The sequence below is a fragment of the Equus quagga genome, chromosome 11 (genome assembly GCF_021613505.1).
Source record: "Equus quagga isolate Etosha38 chromosome 11, UCLA_HA_Equagga_1.0, whole genome shotgun sequence".
NCBI classification, from domain to species: domain Eukaryota; kingdom Metazoa; phylum Chordata; class Mammalia; order Perissodactyla; family Equidae; genus Equus; species Equus quagga.
Window position 1 is genome coordinate 74,617,883 of NC_060277.1, and position 16,846 is coordinate 74,634,728.

The following is a 16,846-nucleotide window of genomic DNA, read 5'->3' on the forward strand; positions in this document are numbered from 1 at the left end:
GAGCCCCTAGTCCACAAAACAAACCAGGCAGTGGTCAGCAGCTACTTTTATTTGGATCAGACACATGAGTCAGATGATACTCCCAACAATCAGACCAATGCGGCTTGTGAGCAAAACAGGCAAAAGGAGGGAACTACCTGGGACTAGTTTCTACCATTTTCCGTGTGTTCACAAGTCTTTTTTGGGGGTTGGCCTTGAGTACGAATTGACAGGAAGCTAATAGAAACACCAGGTGCTAATATGAAGAGACCTTAAATGCACACATGGGACACGCCCCGCTGCCCCCACCCCTTCAACTGAGAACACGGGAAGGGATGATCAAACCATTGGGAAGGATGAAGCTACCCAGTAGGACGCACACCTCCAGATCAGGTTTGAGACAGCAGACCCCAGAGTAAAGGAACTTATGTCAGGTGGTCTATAAAGAACACTAAGGTTTAGAAAGAGGATAAACAAGGAGACTTAAAAAACCTCTTTTCTCAGGATGACCTGTTTTAAGAGAGAAACAGAACACCTTCCAGTTTAACCTATTTCTGATTGAGAGTTGTGCCAAGGCTGAACCTTAAGGAAAACTAAGTTTAAACCTCTTGCAGAATTTTTTCCCCCCAGGGATGGGGACGAGAAAACATGATAGAGTTTTTAATGAATATTAAAGTGGCATAATTTCCAACTTAAAAGTGGCCTGAAACATCTCAGTATTCATCTTGCTGATTAGTGATAGGCTGTAGAGAATCATGAGTCAAGGGTTCTGTCACATGTATAATGTGGGTCAGATGACTCATGAACATGCCAAGCAGGCCATGTTTCTTGGAAGTTTTATCCAGTTTCTGGTCTGGTCCTGCTTTTAGTAATCCTGCAATGGCACTTAGGCACACAGTGAGGTATGTGGCACCACTTCCCTATCACCTAGCCTGTACCCCTCTGCTCATCCTCAGGTGATCGGTCTGTTTGTGCCAGTGTCCTTGGAAGGTGAAGGTCTGATGTTGCTCCTGCCAGTGTCTTGCTCTTGTGTGTTGCTGCTAGTGTGCTTCATATGTTACTGAAGACATGGGTTCTGAGCAGTTTTCTTGTACCAGCTCCAATAGGAAACTGCCTGCGGGCATCTCTCCCCTGGGCGTGGTTATTTCTCTCATTTTTTCTTTCTTTTCTCCTCATACTTGTAGTGGGGGCTCCACAACATGAAAAGCAGAATCATAAGAGGGATGAGAAAGTAGGGGGCATAGACAGATAAGAGGGTTAGTCGTTCATGGAAAGTCTTAGGTCCTTGTGCTTTGAAACCACTGGCTTTGGAGAAATCCTCAAACAGAAATGTGGAGAGAATTGGAATTAGAGTTGTCATGGTGTGAACCGAGTAGATGATTGCAGGGATGCGGATCCACTTGCAGCCTCCTGAAGTTGTCAGGGGAAGAGAAAGAGAGAAGCATTAGGTCTGTTCATGACTCCAGGATGCCCACATTCTCCACCCTGTCTCTGCCTGCTCCCTTCAGCTGAACCATTCTACCTCCTTTTCCAGGTGGAAACAAATGGAAAACCACATGTGTTATAATATGCAAATTTATGTGACAGCTGGGGCCCTAGCTGCCAAAGAACAAGGGTAGGGGGTCAAAATTTAATTCAGAAAACTCTAGGGTAGGAAAACGGCCATCACAGTTAAATCTGTTTGATCTAAATTGCAAGGGGGTCTAAACAGCAGCATCTGTTAAGTAATTATACAGAGGCGAGAAGATCAACAGATTCTGCCGAGAGATGGATTTGGGTGTTCCAGTGGGAAATAAGCTGTACAAGCTTAGTTACCACATACACTGGTGTGGCCACGTTCTTTATAAAAGCATTAGTCATCGGAGGACACTGTAAATAATTTTTAAATGAGAAGTTAAGCCCTTTAGGGATCAGCTTGATGTTACTATTGATAAACCAGTAAGATACTACCCAAAGCAGAGAAATAAAAGCCAACAATAAAAGAAAGAAATTCCATGGGGGGGGGTGGACACAATAAAAAGGAACAAGTTCAGTCTTTAAGTAGCCTCAGGTGTTGTGTGTGAGAGAACTTTCCAGTTGACTGAGGCAGTCCTGCAGCCCTGCTGACCACTGACAGCCTGAGCCACACTCAACATCCCTTTACAAGATCTATCCTGGCCATTCCCCCAAAATCCTATATCACTCTCACACAGACCACAGGGACCACTCCCCTCTCCCTTGGAGATACCTTCCCAAAAGATTTCTGGGACCTGATTTCAGAGCAAAAACGGGGTTTCCCCACCCTTTACTAACCTTTGAAGAAGGCATACGCTGCAAAGGGAAAGAAAGGCAGCTGAAACACAAGCTCGCAAAACAGGAAGGACTTAAACCACATTGGGGGGTCCTGTAGCAGAGGGTCTTTGAACTCCTTAGCATACCACTCCATCAGGTTTCTCAACTGGAAAAAGATAAAGATCAGAGGAATACAGTCACCTGGCAGGACAGGCTCAGCAGCTCCGACCCACTGCAAGCACCTTACTCCCTAGCCCCCACGGGCTGCCGGCAGGCCTGTGGGCTTTTGTGGTGCAGCCTGGATGGCCATTGAATACAAATTCACTAGCTCTACCTCAAATGTTACCTTCTCTGAGAAGCTGTCCTCAGCTCTCCTAGCCCCTCTGTGCTACCCAGTGTTTGTTCCTGACTCCATGGTAACACACATCCAAGTATGCTGCCCACTGTCAAGAGCAACAATATCTGGCACTTGGTAGGCTCCTAACACACAAACATGACCATCTGCCAGCAGTATCATTCTTTCTAAGAAAAATAACGTGAAAACCATCCTGACATTCGTCCTTTCACAATAGCAAAACTGCACACCAAGCTCCGAGGGCCAAATTTCCTCAGTACAGAAATGAATGGAATCTCCTTGTCTTTTTTAAGGGGAAGGTGGGGGTAGGAGGGAGGTAAATGTAACCTATATGAAGATGCAATTTTAAATAAGCCCCAAATCTCAAGTTCCTCGTCATTCTTAATTCCCCTAGTTTTCTAAATTTTTTCTTTTCAGAGACCAGTAGGAGATGTGTAGAACAAACTGCCCCGAGCCACAGACTCCAGGCTCCTAGGCCACGGCAAGGCTTGAGGGTTAGTGGCCTCCGTCCTAGCTCGGGCCCCATCATCAGAATTGGACCGTCAAATCAAAAGTGCAGAGCCACGCGGACAGGGCTACAGGCTGAGGAAGAAGCGGAGGCTGTGAGGCTGCCCATTTTGTGCTATTTTAAGAGCCCAAAGCCTAGGGCTCTCCATACAAGCGGACCACCAAAGGTCTGTCGCAGTTAACCTCCTGGAGATGGCGTTGCCTTGACACGCCTGCCTTCAAAGCCAAATAGGTCTTGACATTATGATAAATAAAGGCAACTTCCAAGGTAAGAATTTAGCTTACAATGGAAAATCCAAAGATATTTTTCCTGTTAATTTTTAATCAAAAGATAAAGCTCACTATTGTGAAATAGAGGCCTCATGGCTGCGAGTGGCCTTTGAGCAAATATCCAGAAACAAACATTCTGTTAGCATAATATTAATTTCAGAAAGGCTCCGGCTGGATAACCAATTTATTGACCAACTGATTTCTAATTTGCACTTGACTTGAAATTTAAATTCACGGCAATACCCTTAGCTTCTCTCTGAGTACTTCTCAGCATGGTAATGTGGTAGAAAACATTCATAAAAGTTAAGTCACTCCACCTCTCCTGGGGGCTAGTTCCTCATCTGTAGAACAAGCAACTTGGACTAAATGTTTTTTAAGACCCTTTTTTGTTTTCTAGATTTACTTAAAAACTACTGGAGGGTACAATCTGCTTTAAAAGAGTTACCACAGAATTTAGAAAGCATTCTTGTTCATTTGAACTTCATTTTCTATTTAATTTGTACACTCTCTCAGATCTACCTGTTTCATAAATCAAGCAGCACTGTAATTTCTAAGGGCTGCAGGAGGAGATTAGTAAAATTTAGAATAATCAGCCAGCTCTCGTACTCAATTAGGACCCAACCACCTCATGCCAGAACAAAGCCTGGACGAAGGGCGGTGGAAGGCAAGGCACAGGCCCCCGAAGAGGGAAGAGCATGGGACCTGGGGGCAGGGGGCCTGGCTCCGGGCAAAACACTTAATCCCACTAAGCTTATTTCCCAATTATAGTACCTACCTCACTGTTGGTAAGATAAAATGAGTTAATATATATAGTCTTAGAATAATGGCTAGCACATAGTAAATGTTAAGATTTAACTGAATGTAATTAATACATATTTGAAGAGGTTCAAGTTTAATCGTATTAAAATCTCAGCATGCAAGTGGTCATTAACAAGAATTATTAGGTGAGACCCAAAAAAGGTAATAAAACTGTTTCCATGTATACCTGATTCACATTTGACTCAACTCACTATTGTTACCATTAAAATATTCACCTGGCCTATGCACAGGGATTTCTAAACCAGGAGCTGCTACTGAGTCATCTTGCACTTCTCTAACTCAGAATGAGAGCAGATTGATTTCAGACCTTGATGCTCACCCCTTGCTCCTTATTTTAACAGCAGTGCTACCCAGCTGCAAAATGCTCCCCATCCTCTCCATGTTCTAACTCAAACTTAATTCTTACTGTTTCATAGTAAGAGTTTTTCCAAGCATTGATCTGGTTCAAACCAACAAAGAGATTTAATTTGCAAATTTTAGCCCATTATGTGCTCTCCACAAGCTTTTGAGTTGTAGGGAAAAATTCGTTCTGTTTAGGGAGGAAAAACAGAACTGATGTTAAATTTTGGCATTTTTTCAAAGAAAATCTGAAAATAACTCAAGGCTTTTATTAGTATTATTTTCCCCACAGAGGAGCAACAAAACCGTCATTCTCCACCCCAAAACAAGACTGAATAAAAACACAGGCCTTCCAAGCCAGGATGCTTGTGTTGCTAACGCCTTCAAACAGCAGACACACAAACAGTTCCTGGCCAGGTCCTGCCTACACTGGTCCTTGATCTTTTACAGTAAGTGAACATTAAAAAAAATAAAGCTGATGGGCGGGCCTGGTGGTGCAGTGGTTAAGTTCGCACGTTCTGCTTCTCTGCGGCCTGGGGTTTGCTGGTTCGGATCCCAGTTGCGGACATGGCACCGACTGGCAAAAGCCATGCTGTGGTAGGCGTTCCACATATAAAGTAGAGGAGGATGGGCACGGATGCTAGCTCAGGGCCAGTCTTCCTCGGCAAAAAGAGGGGGATTGGCAGTAGTTAGCTCACGGCTAATCTTCCTCAAAAAAATAAATAAATAAATAAACTTAGATATTTGATTTGGTAAAGTTTCCTCAGCTTTCTTTTTTTTTTTCTTTTTTTGAGGAAGATTAGCCGTGAGCTAACTACTGCCAATCCCCCTCTTTTTGCCGAGGAAGACTGGCCCTGAGCTAACATCCGTGCCCATCCTCCTCTACTTTATATGTGGGACGCCTACCACAGCATGGCTTGCCAAGCGGTGCCATGTCTGCACCCGGGATCCAAACTGGCAAAACCCAGGCTGCTGAGAAGCAGAACGTGCGCACTTAACTGCTGCGCCACCGGGCCGGCCCTTCAAATATCTAAGTTTAAGCGGGGTCTTTATGACGTTGGACACATTTTAATTGTACTTTGTGAGTGGTGAGCAAGGACTTGTGGGATTGGCACATGCAGAAAGGAAAAAGAAACCAATAGCTGTTAAGTTTGAAATGGCTCATAATTGCCCAGTATTAAAGGGACTCATAACATCAGAGATTATAAACAGGCAGCCTGCCTGAGTTTTGGTGGCAACACAGACTTTGAAACCTCAGACATGGCTCTCCTTTCTCCAAGGCAACTAATGGCTAGTGCAGAGCTGTGCCGACCTGTTTAAATGAGTATGTCCTACCTGGGTCTGTGTGGTAGGCTGGATAATGGCCCCCCCCAGACACCTGCATCCTAACCCCTGGAACCTGTGAAAGCAAACTTATCTGGCAAAAGAGACTTTGCAGATGTGATTAAGTTAAGGGTCTTGAGATGGGGAGGTTATCCTGGTTATCTGGTGAGCCCTAGATGCAATCACAGTGTCCTTGAGATTGGACCACAGAAGAAAAGGCGGCAAAGTGATAAAAGAGTGGAGATTGAAGTGATGTGGCCACAAGCCAAGGAACACCAGCAGCCACCAGAAACTGCAAGAGGCAAGGAACAGATTCTCCCCTAGGACCTTCAGCAGGGTCCAGCCCTGCAAGATTCATTTCGAGCTTCTGACCTCCAGAACTGTAAGGGAATAAATCTGTGTTGTTTTGAGCCTCTATGTTTTTGGTAATTTGTTACAGGAAGCTAATACATCCTGTGTATGTTTGAGCTTGTAATTTAACCCAACTCTCTCTCTCCTACTTGACAACTGAGGTTACGGAGCCCTGACTTGCCCAAGACACTGAGCAGTTTGTTCTTGGAAGAAGCAAGTCTGCAGACCGCAGTCCAGTGCTCTTGCCACACACTACCTACGCTTTTCCCAAGAAAAGGTAGGTCAGAGGTTTTCCCAACTATGCTTGGATCTAAAAGCAAACAAAAAGACTATGGAGTGGGGGGTACATTGTTGAGTGATTGCTCTTAACCTTTTGAGGAGGGTCAGACCCCTGGAAAAGTTGCTGGAAGCTATAAACTCTCCACCCAGAAAACACAAGGCACACCATCAGGGATTCATGGACCTAAGGTTAAGAACCCCTGCTCTGCAGAGAAAAAGCTTTTAAGGAGAAACAGGCAAAATCAAATCTCTGGGTAGACAAGTCAGTCTTGCCCACAGTTCTACAGGCAGATTCGAGAAGCACAGCACTGAGGACAGCGAAGCCACGGAAGAAGACTACAGGGAAAAGACTGGGAAAATAAAACTGGAGCTCTGAATACATAAGAAGCATTAAAGCCACGGCTGGGGTAGAGAACGCCCGCCAACAACCAGGAACGAGGCTTCCGCCTCCATTTCTACTCAGCTGATCACTCTTACCCGAACCTAGTTAAAGGGGCTGAGCTGAAAAGGCGTCCTTAATTTACTTCTGAGCTTTTGAAGTTGCTGGATCTGAAAGTCGCTGATCTTGAAGTAATGACGATCTGCAAATGCCCTTTAGAGGGTCTAATTCTACTTGGATTATTTCTTTGGGATTAGACGGTATTTTAAAGCTCTTCCAAAAAACACAACTTTAAAACAAACCCAGCACGTGATTTAGACAGTGGTCCATCCAGGCTACTTTCCTCAAATACTGACAACTGACCAGAGGCGGGGTGTGGGAGCCTTACGCAGACCCAGGGAAGAAGTGTCTTTAAAAGCAACAAAGTTTTGCCCCCAGCAGCTTGGGGGAAGGGCTGGGATGGGTAAAGAACGCCCCGAGGAAGACTTCGAACTGAAGGATGAGGAGGGGCAGGGGCGGGACCGGAAGAAGGCGGGAGGGAAGGGGGGCAGAACTAGACCTCCTGGGGGGCGAGGGCGGAGGAGGGGAGGTCGTGGGGACCCTAGGGCACGACCGCAGCGTGCGGAGGGGCCCCAAGCTCGGCGGCCGGCGGCCCGGACAGACGGCGCCCTCACCTCCAGCGGGTAGAGTTCGCGCGGCAGCAGCGCCTGCAGGTCCAGGAACAGGGTGATGGGGACGTGGGAGAGGAAGTAGAGGCCCAGCAGCCACTCCAGGCCGCGCCGGACGCCCAGAGCCCCCATGGTCCGTCGATTCGGTCGGGCAGGAGCCGAAGCCGCGTTCCTCCAGACTGCAGACGGGAGAAAAGGCTCAAAGTCCCCGCGCCGTCCGCGCTCTCGTCCCCCCGCGCCCCGCCCCCTGAGGGCTACGCCGGCCGCTCCCATTGGCGGGCTCAGCGCGCCGGGGGCGGGACTCACCGCAGGGCGCGTCCATTGGCTCGTCTGAGTGTAGCGTGTCGAGAAGGCGCCGACGGGCCTTTTCCATTGGCCGCCGGGAGCGCCGTATGGGACAGGGGCGGAGCTCTCGCCGGCCGTCTCGCAGGCCCGGAGGGAGCGCGAAGCGCGCTGAGAGCGGGCAGACCCGGGCGTGGGCCCTGGGAGCTCTATGGCTTTGATTGACTCCATCCGGTTAGTGCTTCCGAGCGCCTCCTGTGTGCCGGGCTGTGGGCGCTTCTGGAGATGGAGCTCCCGGGACAGTGGGGGTGTCACAGACCAGGGCCGGCGGACAGTGCGTTGTGATCCGCGCCGTGGCGGGGCAGTCACGGGCCGTGGGAACACCTGGCAGGATCCCTGTCCTGCCGGAGTTCCAGGGGTCTTGGAAGCCTTGCGACGGATGCGTAGGAGGCAGCCAGCCTCAATTAAGAAAGAAGCATAGGGATATACTGGGAGGTAAAGTTCACAGGTCTTGGTTATTGGCTGTGGAGAATGAGGGAGGATCAAGAATTTATGTATTCATTCTGCAAATACTGATCTTTAACTGTATGCTGGGCCCAGGGCTCCCCTGGGACAGGATGGATGGGGCTGCCATTCGCTGAGAAGAGGGACACAGAGGAGAAGTGAGTAGAAGAGGAGGTAATTTGGCTTTGCAGTCTTTGCAGCATCTGAGTGGAGAACTCTAATAGGTGAACCTGTCTGGAGATGTGGATTTGTGAGGTATCAGCGTTTGATGGGAGTTGACGTTTTGAGAGCAGAGGGCCTGTAAGAGATCTTAGAGGAGCTCCACCCCCAGGGTCATGGGAGGAGTGGGCTGAGATGCAGGTGGACAACAAGAGTGTGATGTCACAGAAACACAGCCAAGGAGGGAGGCTCAGCTGTGTCAGAGCAACACTGAATGTTACCCGCTGGTGGCCCTGTGAGGACAATTGTTGCACGGTATAGACAGGGGACAGATGACAGCAGGTCAAGGAGTAAGGAAGTGGGGAAATGGAGGCAGGGAGTGTAGACATCTGGTTATGAAGGGGAGGAGAGGTGCTCAAGAGAGGGCTTATTTATTTATTTTTCAGACCAGAGAGACTAGAGCAGCCTCAGTTGTTTGGATGCTGTTTGATCTTTCCGGGACGGGGGAGAGGTTGTCCACACGGAAGAAAGAGAGCAGGAAGTATGGCTCAGGGCCCCAAGGAGCTGGAGAGAATGGAAGGATTAGGGTTAAGTTCGAAGAGCTCTGTGCTCCCCAGGGTGGGCCCATGGGACTAAGAGAAATTGTTGGCAGTGTAGACGGGCCAGCTGAGGTGGGTGGCCATTGATCTGGAGTCCCGAGTCTCCTGGGCTGCGCACTTTTCTTCATTGTGGGATCTGCTCAGAAAAAGGTGGTTGGACTCATCCAGGTTGGGGTTCAGAAAGGCGATGGTGATTTTGATGAACTGAACAAGAGAGTGATTGAAGAGATGGAGCATGCAGTTCAAGCTGGACAGAGAGTGAGCGACATGAAGCCAAAGGGGCTGGTAGACTGGAAGAAAGTGGAAAAGTGATGGATTTGCGGCTGAGGAAGAAGTGCTAGTGTGATGGGAGTAACTGGATGAATGCACCAGAAGGTTGGGAAATTATGACAAGGGGGGTGCAGTGTCTGAATTCCCGGCATCAGGAAGAGTTTCTGCCTCTGGGAAGGTGTGGCTGAAATGGAGTGGAGGGGAAGGTCTTCAGAAAGGTCAAGGGACAGAGAGCCCAGGGCGTGGGATGGAGGACTGCAAAGGCCGCCTAGGGTGGTGGTGGTAGTCTGGTGGAGAGAAGGCTGTGAGCTCACTGCCGAAGTCTTTGGTACATAGGGGGAGTAACCAGGAGGAAGGTGGACGTGGGCTGAGGTATAGCTTAAACCTCAGAGAGTGGAGGGAAAATGGTGTGGATGTGCCCTTGGGGAGCAGGGAGGCTGGCGACTCCACCTCCTGACCCTGAGCTTGTTTGTGAGAAAGGGAACAGCCTGCACTCCAGAGGGCTGTGGGGAAGCCAAGAACTTGGAGGCCAGGTGTCAGTTACAGCAGGAGTTGAAGGTTGAGGTGAGGAGGGGTTTGTTAGCCCCAGGGTAGACAGGTTTGAGCTCTGGAGGGGGCGGGGGTGGTTACTAGGGAGGACAATCAGAGCAGGGTGGAAGGAGAGCACAGCAGGAGAGGGAGGTGGAGGGTCCTTCTGGGGTGGAGAGCAAGGGATGAACTGTATGGTGGTTGAATGGTGTCAGAATACAACGTTCTGGCGTCTCTCTGGGGCGGGTTGGAGCACTCCGGACACAGCTGTACTCAGGAAGGGGCCTGGCAACGGTGTGCTCCCCCTGCCCACAAGAATGGCTTTCAGGACGTGGCAGCACCTTTTAAGCTGGACTCCATGCCGATTATAACTGCTTGCTGGGGGGAGCGCTGTGGGGCCCCTGAGCAGGAATTTGCCCAGGGAATGTGATAAGTGTACAGCTGTTAATGTGACTGTTCCTCAAAAAACATCTCACCCAGCCAAGTTTGTTATCTGTAGATAAAGATTTTCAAGGCCAAGCACTTTCACTGCAAGGCCTGTCGGCTGCCGTCTTCTGTTTGAAATGCCTTTAGTGAGGGAACCGCTGCTCTTAATTTGATGAGGTCAGATAAGTGGAAGGCAAATGGCCCTGGGGAAGAGGACATGGCTATTCAGCAGATTCCTCACGCAAAGCAAGCGGTGAGGGAAAGGCGGCCTTAAAAAAAGCCGCCTTGAGTGGCTTCCCTGTCCTAAGTGAGGAGGGGCCGTGTTTAGCACCTTTGGGAAATTGTATTGTCGTGAGATAAACACCATTTGTCCACCAATGGACCCCGTGGTGGTGGAGACGGGATTCTAGGCTTGTAACCCAGCCACAGGGTGCTTGGGGAAGGCCCGTGCTGGACCCACCACTTTGCTCTTCAGCAGCAGCGGTACAAAGCTCTTTCCTCTCCTTTCTGCTTTTGTTTCACTTTTCTCTCTCCTTAAAATGCACCCACCCTTCTCACCCCACCCCTGCCCACCTCCCCCATCCCCGCATATTTTAAGGCCCAAAGGTCTTCTCCCGGTTGCCTCTATTTGGTGGCATTGCTGCGATCTCTGAACCTCTGCAGCTCTCTGTCTCTGACGTGTTTATTCCTTTCACCCTGAACAACATTGATCTGAGTCCCTGTCTCTGCACACCCTTCCCGCTAGACTGTGGGCTCCTTGACAACAAAGACCGTGCCTTCCACATCTTTATTTTACTGACACAAAGCTGGCAGGGGTCATTGTGGAATGACTAAATATGAGAGTCAAGACTCCTCTGCCACACAGAGACTGTCACCCAGTGTAACTGTGAAATTGTGAAGGGTGTGAGAAGAGCCAACATGGCAAGATGTAGATAGAGCACATTTCAAGAGGTTCTGCTGCTAATGGAAAATGCTCAGACCTGGAAAACCGCTGTGGCTCTGGAGCCTGCAGATGGCCTCACACCGCAAAGCCAGAACCTTATGTATTCATTAACAAAAGCTAAGATTCTGTCCGTGCTGGAGGTGTGGCAAGGGGGCTGTGTGGGGGACATCCAGAATGATCTCTCTTGAGATCCCTGGGTTTCACTGAGGCAGAGGGCAGCTGGCCAGCTGTCTTGAGTGATTACCTCCTTTTCATGTCAAAGAACCTGTGAAGTTGGGCGGCCAGGCAGAGCAGGTGGGGGTTAATTCTGAAAAACACTGTTTAAAATTTGGATATTTACTTCATAGATCTGTTTGCATTAATTTTGATTTTTTAAAATATTGCGTTAAAATATTATTCATCCTGATTACTGAGTTTTTTGGTGCTCCCCTAAGTTTGGTGCCTGAGGTGTGTCTCACTGCACCCTCGTCCCAGACCTGGGTGTCAGGGAGCAGTGGAGCTAAGTTTGACTTGGGGAGGAGGGGTCAGGTTACTGGCTCGAAAAAGCTAAGAGCCAATAGACTTGATATCAGGGCAGGAGGGAGACAGTGGGAGGTCCCGAGCGAGGCAGTTCAGGGTTCCAGTAGTGCTTTAAGAAGATTCATCTGGCCCCGCTGTGCAAGATAGCGGAATTTGTATACCAGATCCTCTGTTTCCAGAAGTTTAGCAGTTAAAAAAGGAAAGAGCTGGAGATATCTGGGTCAGGCTTTTTTCAAGATATGTGTGTCTCAAATACATTTGGTGGTGGAAGTAAAGGGCCCATTTAATGGAGGAGTTAACATTTCTCCGTTAATGGAGTGCCGACTATATTCTAAAGCAGGGGTTGACAAACTTACTGTAAACTGGTCCGACAATAAATATTTTAGGTTTGTGGGCCAATCTCTGTCCCAGCTACTCAACTCTGCCATTTGTTGTGTGAAAGCAACTATAGACAATATGTACATGAGTGAACATGGCTGTGTTCCAATAAAACTTTATTTACAAAAACAGCCATCAGGCCTGATTTAACCTGTGGCAGTAATAGTTTAGTAACTCCTGCTCTAAGGCATTGTCCTCTTCATGGTCAAGGCCAGGTGGCCATAGGTTCTAGTTAGTAAATGGAAGGAAAGCATGGAGGGAGTGCATCCTTCATCCTCAGGCCTAGGCCTGGAAGTGGCATACATCCCTTCTGATCATATTCCATTGGAGAGAATTTAGACATGTGCCCACATCTTACCACCAGGGGGTCTGGGAATGTAGACTAGCCTTGAGCCAGAGGAGGAGAGGACATTTCAAGGGTCCATGAGCCGTCTTTGCCACGGCTTCCTTTAGGGGCAGTTTCAGAACCTTCATGGAAGGGATGTTCACAAACTCAGAGAAATTTTGATGAGTCTTTCCCTATGTGGCTGAATCTATTTGGGGTCTAAAAGAAAAAGCCAAGTGTAGAAGGAATGATAGAATCAGGAAGTCGCTGTTTTCCAACCACTAATGTAATAAATAAAAGGGGCAGAGACCATCAATAGATGGCAGTGGATGAAAGTTTACTGAGGTATAAGATGTGGTCTCAAAATATCTCTTCACAGATTACTTATTAATTACAAAGGGGAAAGGTACCTTTTTAATGGAGAGATCTGGCCATTGCGACCTTCATCAAATGATCAAACTTAGTTTCACCAAAAATGGGACAAACATTTGTGCCTCCTGATTTGATGGCATGGGAAGTACACCACATCACCTCTGTGATGGTCCTTCCAAAAATGTTTAACCTGAGTCTAATCTTGAGGAAACAATCAGAAGAATCCAAATCTTTGTAGGACATTCTACGTGACAGTTGGCCTTGCACATGAAAGAAAAGGCAGAAGGACTCTCCCTGAATATTAAAGGATCTAAAAAGACGTGATAACCAAATGCAAGATGATCCTTGGCTAGATTCTGAATTGAAAAAAATAAAGCTGTAAGTGAAATTTTAGGGACAATTAGAGAAATTTGAATATGTCCTGTGTATTAGCTCATACAGTAACTGTTAAATTTCTTGGGTATGATAATGGAATTGTAGTTACGTAGGATAATGTGCTTTTTAAGAGATACACTATGGGTGAAGTTTAATAATGTTTCAAGAAAAAACCACCACAGTACATAGATTTGTGTACATCATAAATATACATGTATATACATATTTTATATAGACTAGTAAAGCAAATGCGGTAAATGTTTTAAAACTGCTGAATCTAGGTGAAAGGTATATGGGTCTTCATTTTACTATTTCTTTCTACTTTTCAGTAGGTTTGACATCTTTCAAATTGGCAGGACAGAGATAGCCAAGCCTAAATGCCCTCAAAAAACAACCTCCCCCCCCAAAAACGGTTTTCTTATTAAATGGCATCATTAATATACTTTTAAAAACTGAACTGGAAACTTACTATTCCTCTTTGCCCCCAGGAAAAAAACTGAAAAGCTTTATCCAAAATTTTAGATTACAATGTTTTTTCATGGGATATTCAACTTTATTATAAAATCCTTAGGGGAATACGTTAAAAAACTATTAGAACTAATCAACGAGTTTAGCCAGGGTGTGGGATAAATATCAATATACAAAAGTCAATTGTATTTTTATATATTAGCAATGAACAATCTGAAAAAGAAATTAAGAAAACAATTCCATCAAGAATAATTACTTGGGAATAAATTTAACAAAGGAAGGGCAAGATTTGTATGCTGAAAACCACAAAATATTGAAAGAAATGAAAGAAGAGCTAAAGAAATGAAGAGACATCCCATGTTCATGGATCAGAAGATTTAATACTGTTAAAATGGCAGTATTCCCCAAATTATCTATGGATTCAGTGCAATCCCATCAAAATTTCAGCTGGCCATGTTGCAGATTCTAAAATTCATATGGAAACGCAAGGGACGCAGAAGAGCCAAAATAATCTTGGAAAGAAGAAAGTTGGAGAACTCACACTTCCTGATTTCAAAACGTAATGCAAAGCTGCAGTAATCAAGACAGTGGGGCAACTGGCATAGAGACAGATTTATAGTTCAATGGAATAGAATTGAGGATCCAGAAATAAATTCCTAAACATTTACAATCAATTGATATTATGCCCTTTAATGTTTTTATTACTTAGAAAAAAGAGACTGAAAATAAATTGATTATCTGATGATTAAACCTTTCTATTTCTGGGTCAGCACAGCTTTATGTATTTTTTCTTTTGTTTTTGTTTTTTTCTTTATATATATATAATTGTGTTAAAATATACATAACATAAAATTTACCATTTTAACTGTACAGTTCAGTGGCATTAAGTACATTCACATTGTTGTGCAACCATCTCCACTGTCCATCTCCAGAACTTTTTCATCATCTCAAACTGAAATTCTCTACTTATTAAATGATAACACCCCATTCCCCACCCACGGCAACTGCTATAGTACTTTCTGTCTGTAGGAATTTGACTAGTCCAGGTACCTCATATAAGCAGAATCATACTTGTCCTTTTATGTCTGGCTTATTTCACTTAGCATAGTGTCTTCACGGTTCATCCATGTAGCATGTATCAGCATTTCCTTTCTTTTTAAGCCTGAATAATATTCCATTGTATGTATATACCATTTTGTTTATCCATTCATCCATTGGTGGACATTTGGGTTGTCTCCACCTTTTAGTTACTGTGAATAATGCTGCTATGAACATTGGTGCACAAATATCTGTTCGAGTCCTTGCTTTCAATTTTTTTGTGTGTATACACAGAAATGGAATTGCTGGATCAAAGGGTAATTCTCATTTTTTTGAGGAAGTGCCACACTATTCCATAGTGGCTGCACCATTTTAGATTCCCATCAACAAAGCACAAGGGTGCCAATTTCTCACATTCCCACCAACATTTGTACAATATTTTTAAAAACCTTTTGCTTTAAATATATTTTTGTCAGAATTTTGTAGCTGCAGATTCTAGCTAATTCCAAGTATGGAAAAATGACTACCAAATAAACGAATTGGAAAGTCCTCATTGGCAAACCAAGCTGTCAAAAAAGATTGACCTTTTCTGTTGGAAACAGTCTGGCTTTGTTTTATACACGTTCCCATAAAAAAAATCTCATTTTTGAATTTTAAGACAGTCAGAGCTGTGCCATGAATTTGTTGCCTGAGTGGAATAAAATATTGCTAGGCTCAATATTTCTTCCTAATGCTGTCTTTGCTTTACTTTCAAGGGCTTCTCTTTCAGGATTGATGGAGTATTTGATGGTAGTGAGACGGAAGAGGTGAGGTCTGCATAAACAAAAACTGTTTCAAATTGTCCCTTTACTTGGCAACCCAGGAAGTTTTTACACACCGGGACATTGGGCCACAATAATATTTAAGATGTGTAAGAAGTATGTCTTTCTTTTGTAAAGTGGGAGAATGAGGATTGTGAACGGAGAGGTGGAGAACGACACCCCGCAGGAGAATGGGGACGGCGGAAAACATACTGAAGTTGACTCTTAAAAGCTTATGTGCCTGCACCTCCTGGAGAGTCTTCATTTATCCCCAGGGACGTGTGTATCTCGGTTCAAAGAATGCCCGTCTAATTTATTTTATCCTCCTTCCAACTGGACATTCTCATCCTTGCTTTCTGCAGTCTGTGCTGTTTCCCCGACATGGTCACCATTTCTTTGTTCACCATTCTTGCACTCCGTTATTCTTTTTCGTCTTATTGAAGTATATCCTTTAGAATGACCTTTGGTGAGGATCTGTTGATAGTAAACTTTATTTTCTGGAAGTACCTTTTTAATGTCTTTGCACTAAATTATAGTTATAATTTTAGATCTAGGTTATTTCCTCTCAAAACTTTGTATCATTCAGTTGTCTTCTAGCTTAAATTGTTGCTGTTGGGAAATTAAGTTTCAGCATTATTCTTTTTGGGCAATCAATTTTTTCTTTGTTACATTTAAGACCTCCTCTTTGTCACTCCGCAGTTTCACTATAACCCTATCTATCCTGCTTATGATGTATTGTGCTTCCTAAATGCAGTAATTCCTAACTATGACCAAATCTAGGAAATTTTCAGCTGTTGTTTAATATTACCTATTCTTTTGTCTTTGGAACTCCAATTTTATATAGATTCAATCTTTTTCACTCTATTCCCCAAGTCTCTTAATATCTTTTATGATTCTCCACGCATTGGTGTATTTCTGCTGTATTCTAGGTAATGTATACTGGGTAAGTTTTAGTTTACTTGTTTTCTTTGGCTGTGTTCAATCTGCTGTTTAACGTCCATTCTGTTTTTACTTCCCATGACTTTTTCATTTGTGTAAGTTGATTATTTTTCAAATTTTCCTGGTCATACTTCAATGACTTTTATTTCTTGCTTGGCTTACTGACACCTTCCTTTATTCCTCTAAATATTTTTAAATATAGTCATTTTGTATTCTGCATCTAATACTTCTAATATCTGAAGTACTTGGTTGGTAATTGTTTCTTACGTGTAGAGGCTTGTTTCCTTGTGTTTTCTAATTAGATTGTGAGCTCTTATTTGGGTGGGCTTTATCTACTGGAATCTTCTGAGGCCTCAGTTAAGGGAGCACCCCCCAAAAGAA

General features: G+C 45.2%; 1 protein-coding gene and 1 long non-coding RNA gene across 2 annotated transcripts; one reads left to right on the forward strand and one right to left on the reverse strand.

Moving 5' to 3' along the window:
* Positions 1-31: 31 nt before the first annotated feature.
* TMEM97 (transmembrane protein 97) lies at positions 32-7,754 on the reverse strand. The gene is made up of 3 exons (XM_046676237.1): positions 7,547-7,754; positions 2,272-2,416; positions 32-1,389 (listed from the first exon to the last, which is right to left on the reverse strand). Exons 1-3 carry the CDS (start codon positions 7,670-7,672, stop codon positions 1,130-1,132), a joined length of 531 nt encoding a protein of 176 aa, XP_046532193.1. The 5' UTR covers positions 7,673-7,754; the 3' UTR covers positions 32-1,129.
* A 219-nt stretch (positions 7,755-7,973) lies between these two features.
* Positions 7,974-16,661, forward strand: LOC124246530 (uncharacterized). The gene is made up of 3 exons (XR_006890526.1): positions 7,974-8,056; positions 15,482-15,532; positions 15,665-16,661. It is a non-coding gene; the product is annotated as an uncharacterized LOC124246530 (long non-coding RNA).
* Positions 16,662-16,846: the final 185 nt, after the last annotated feature.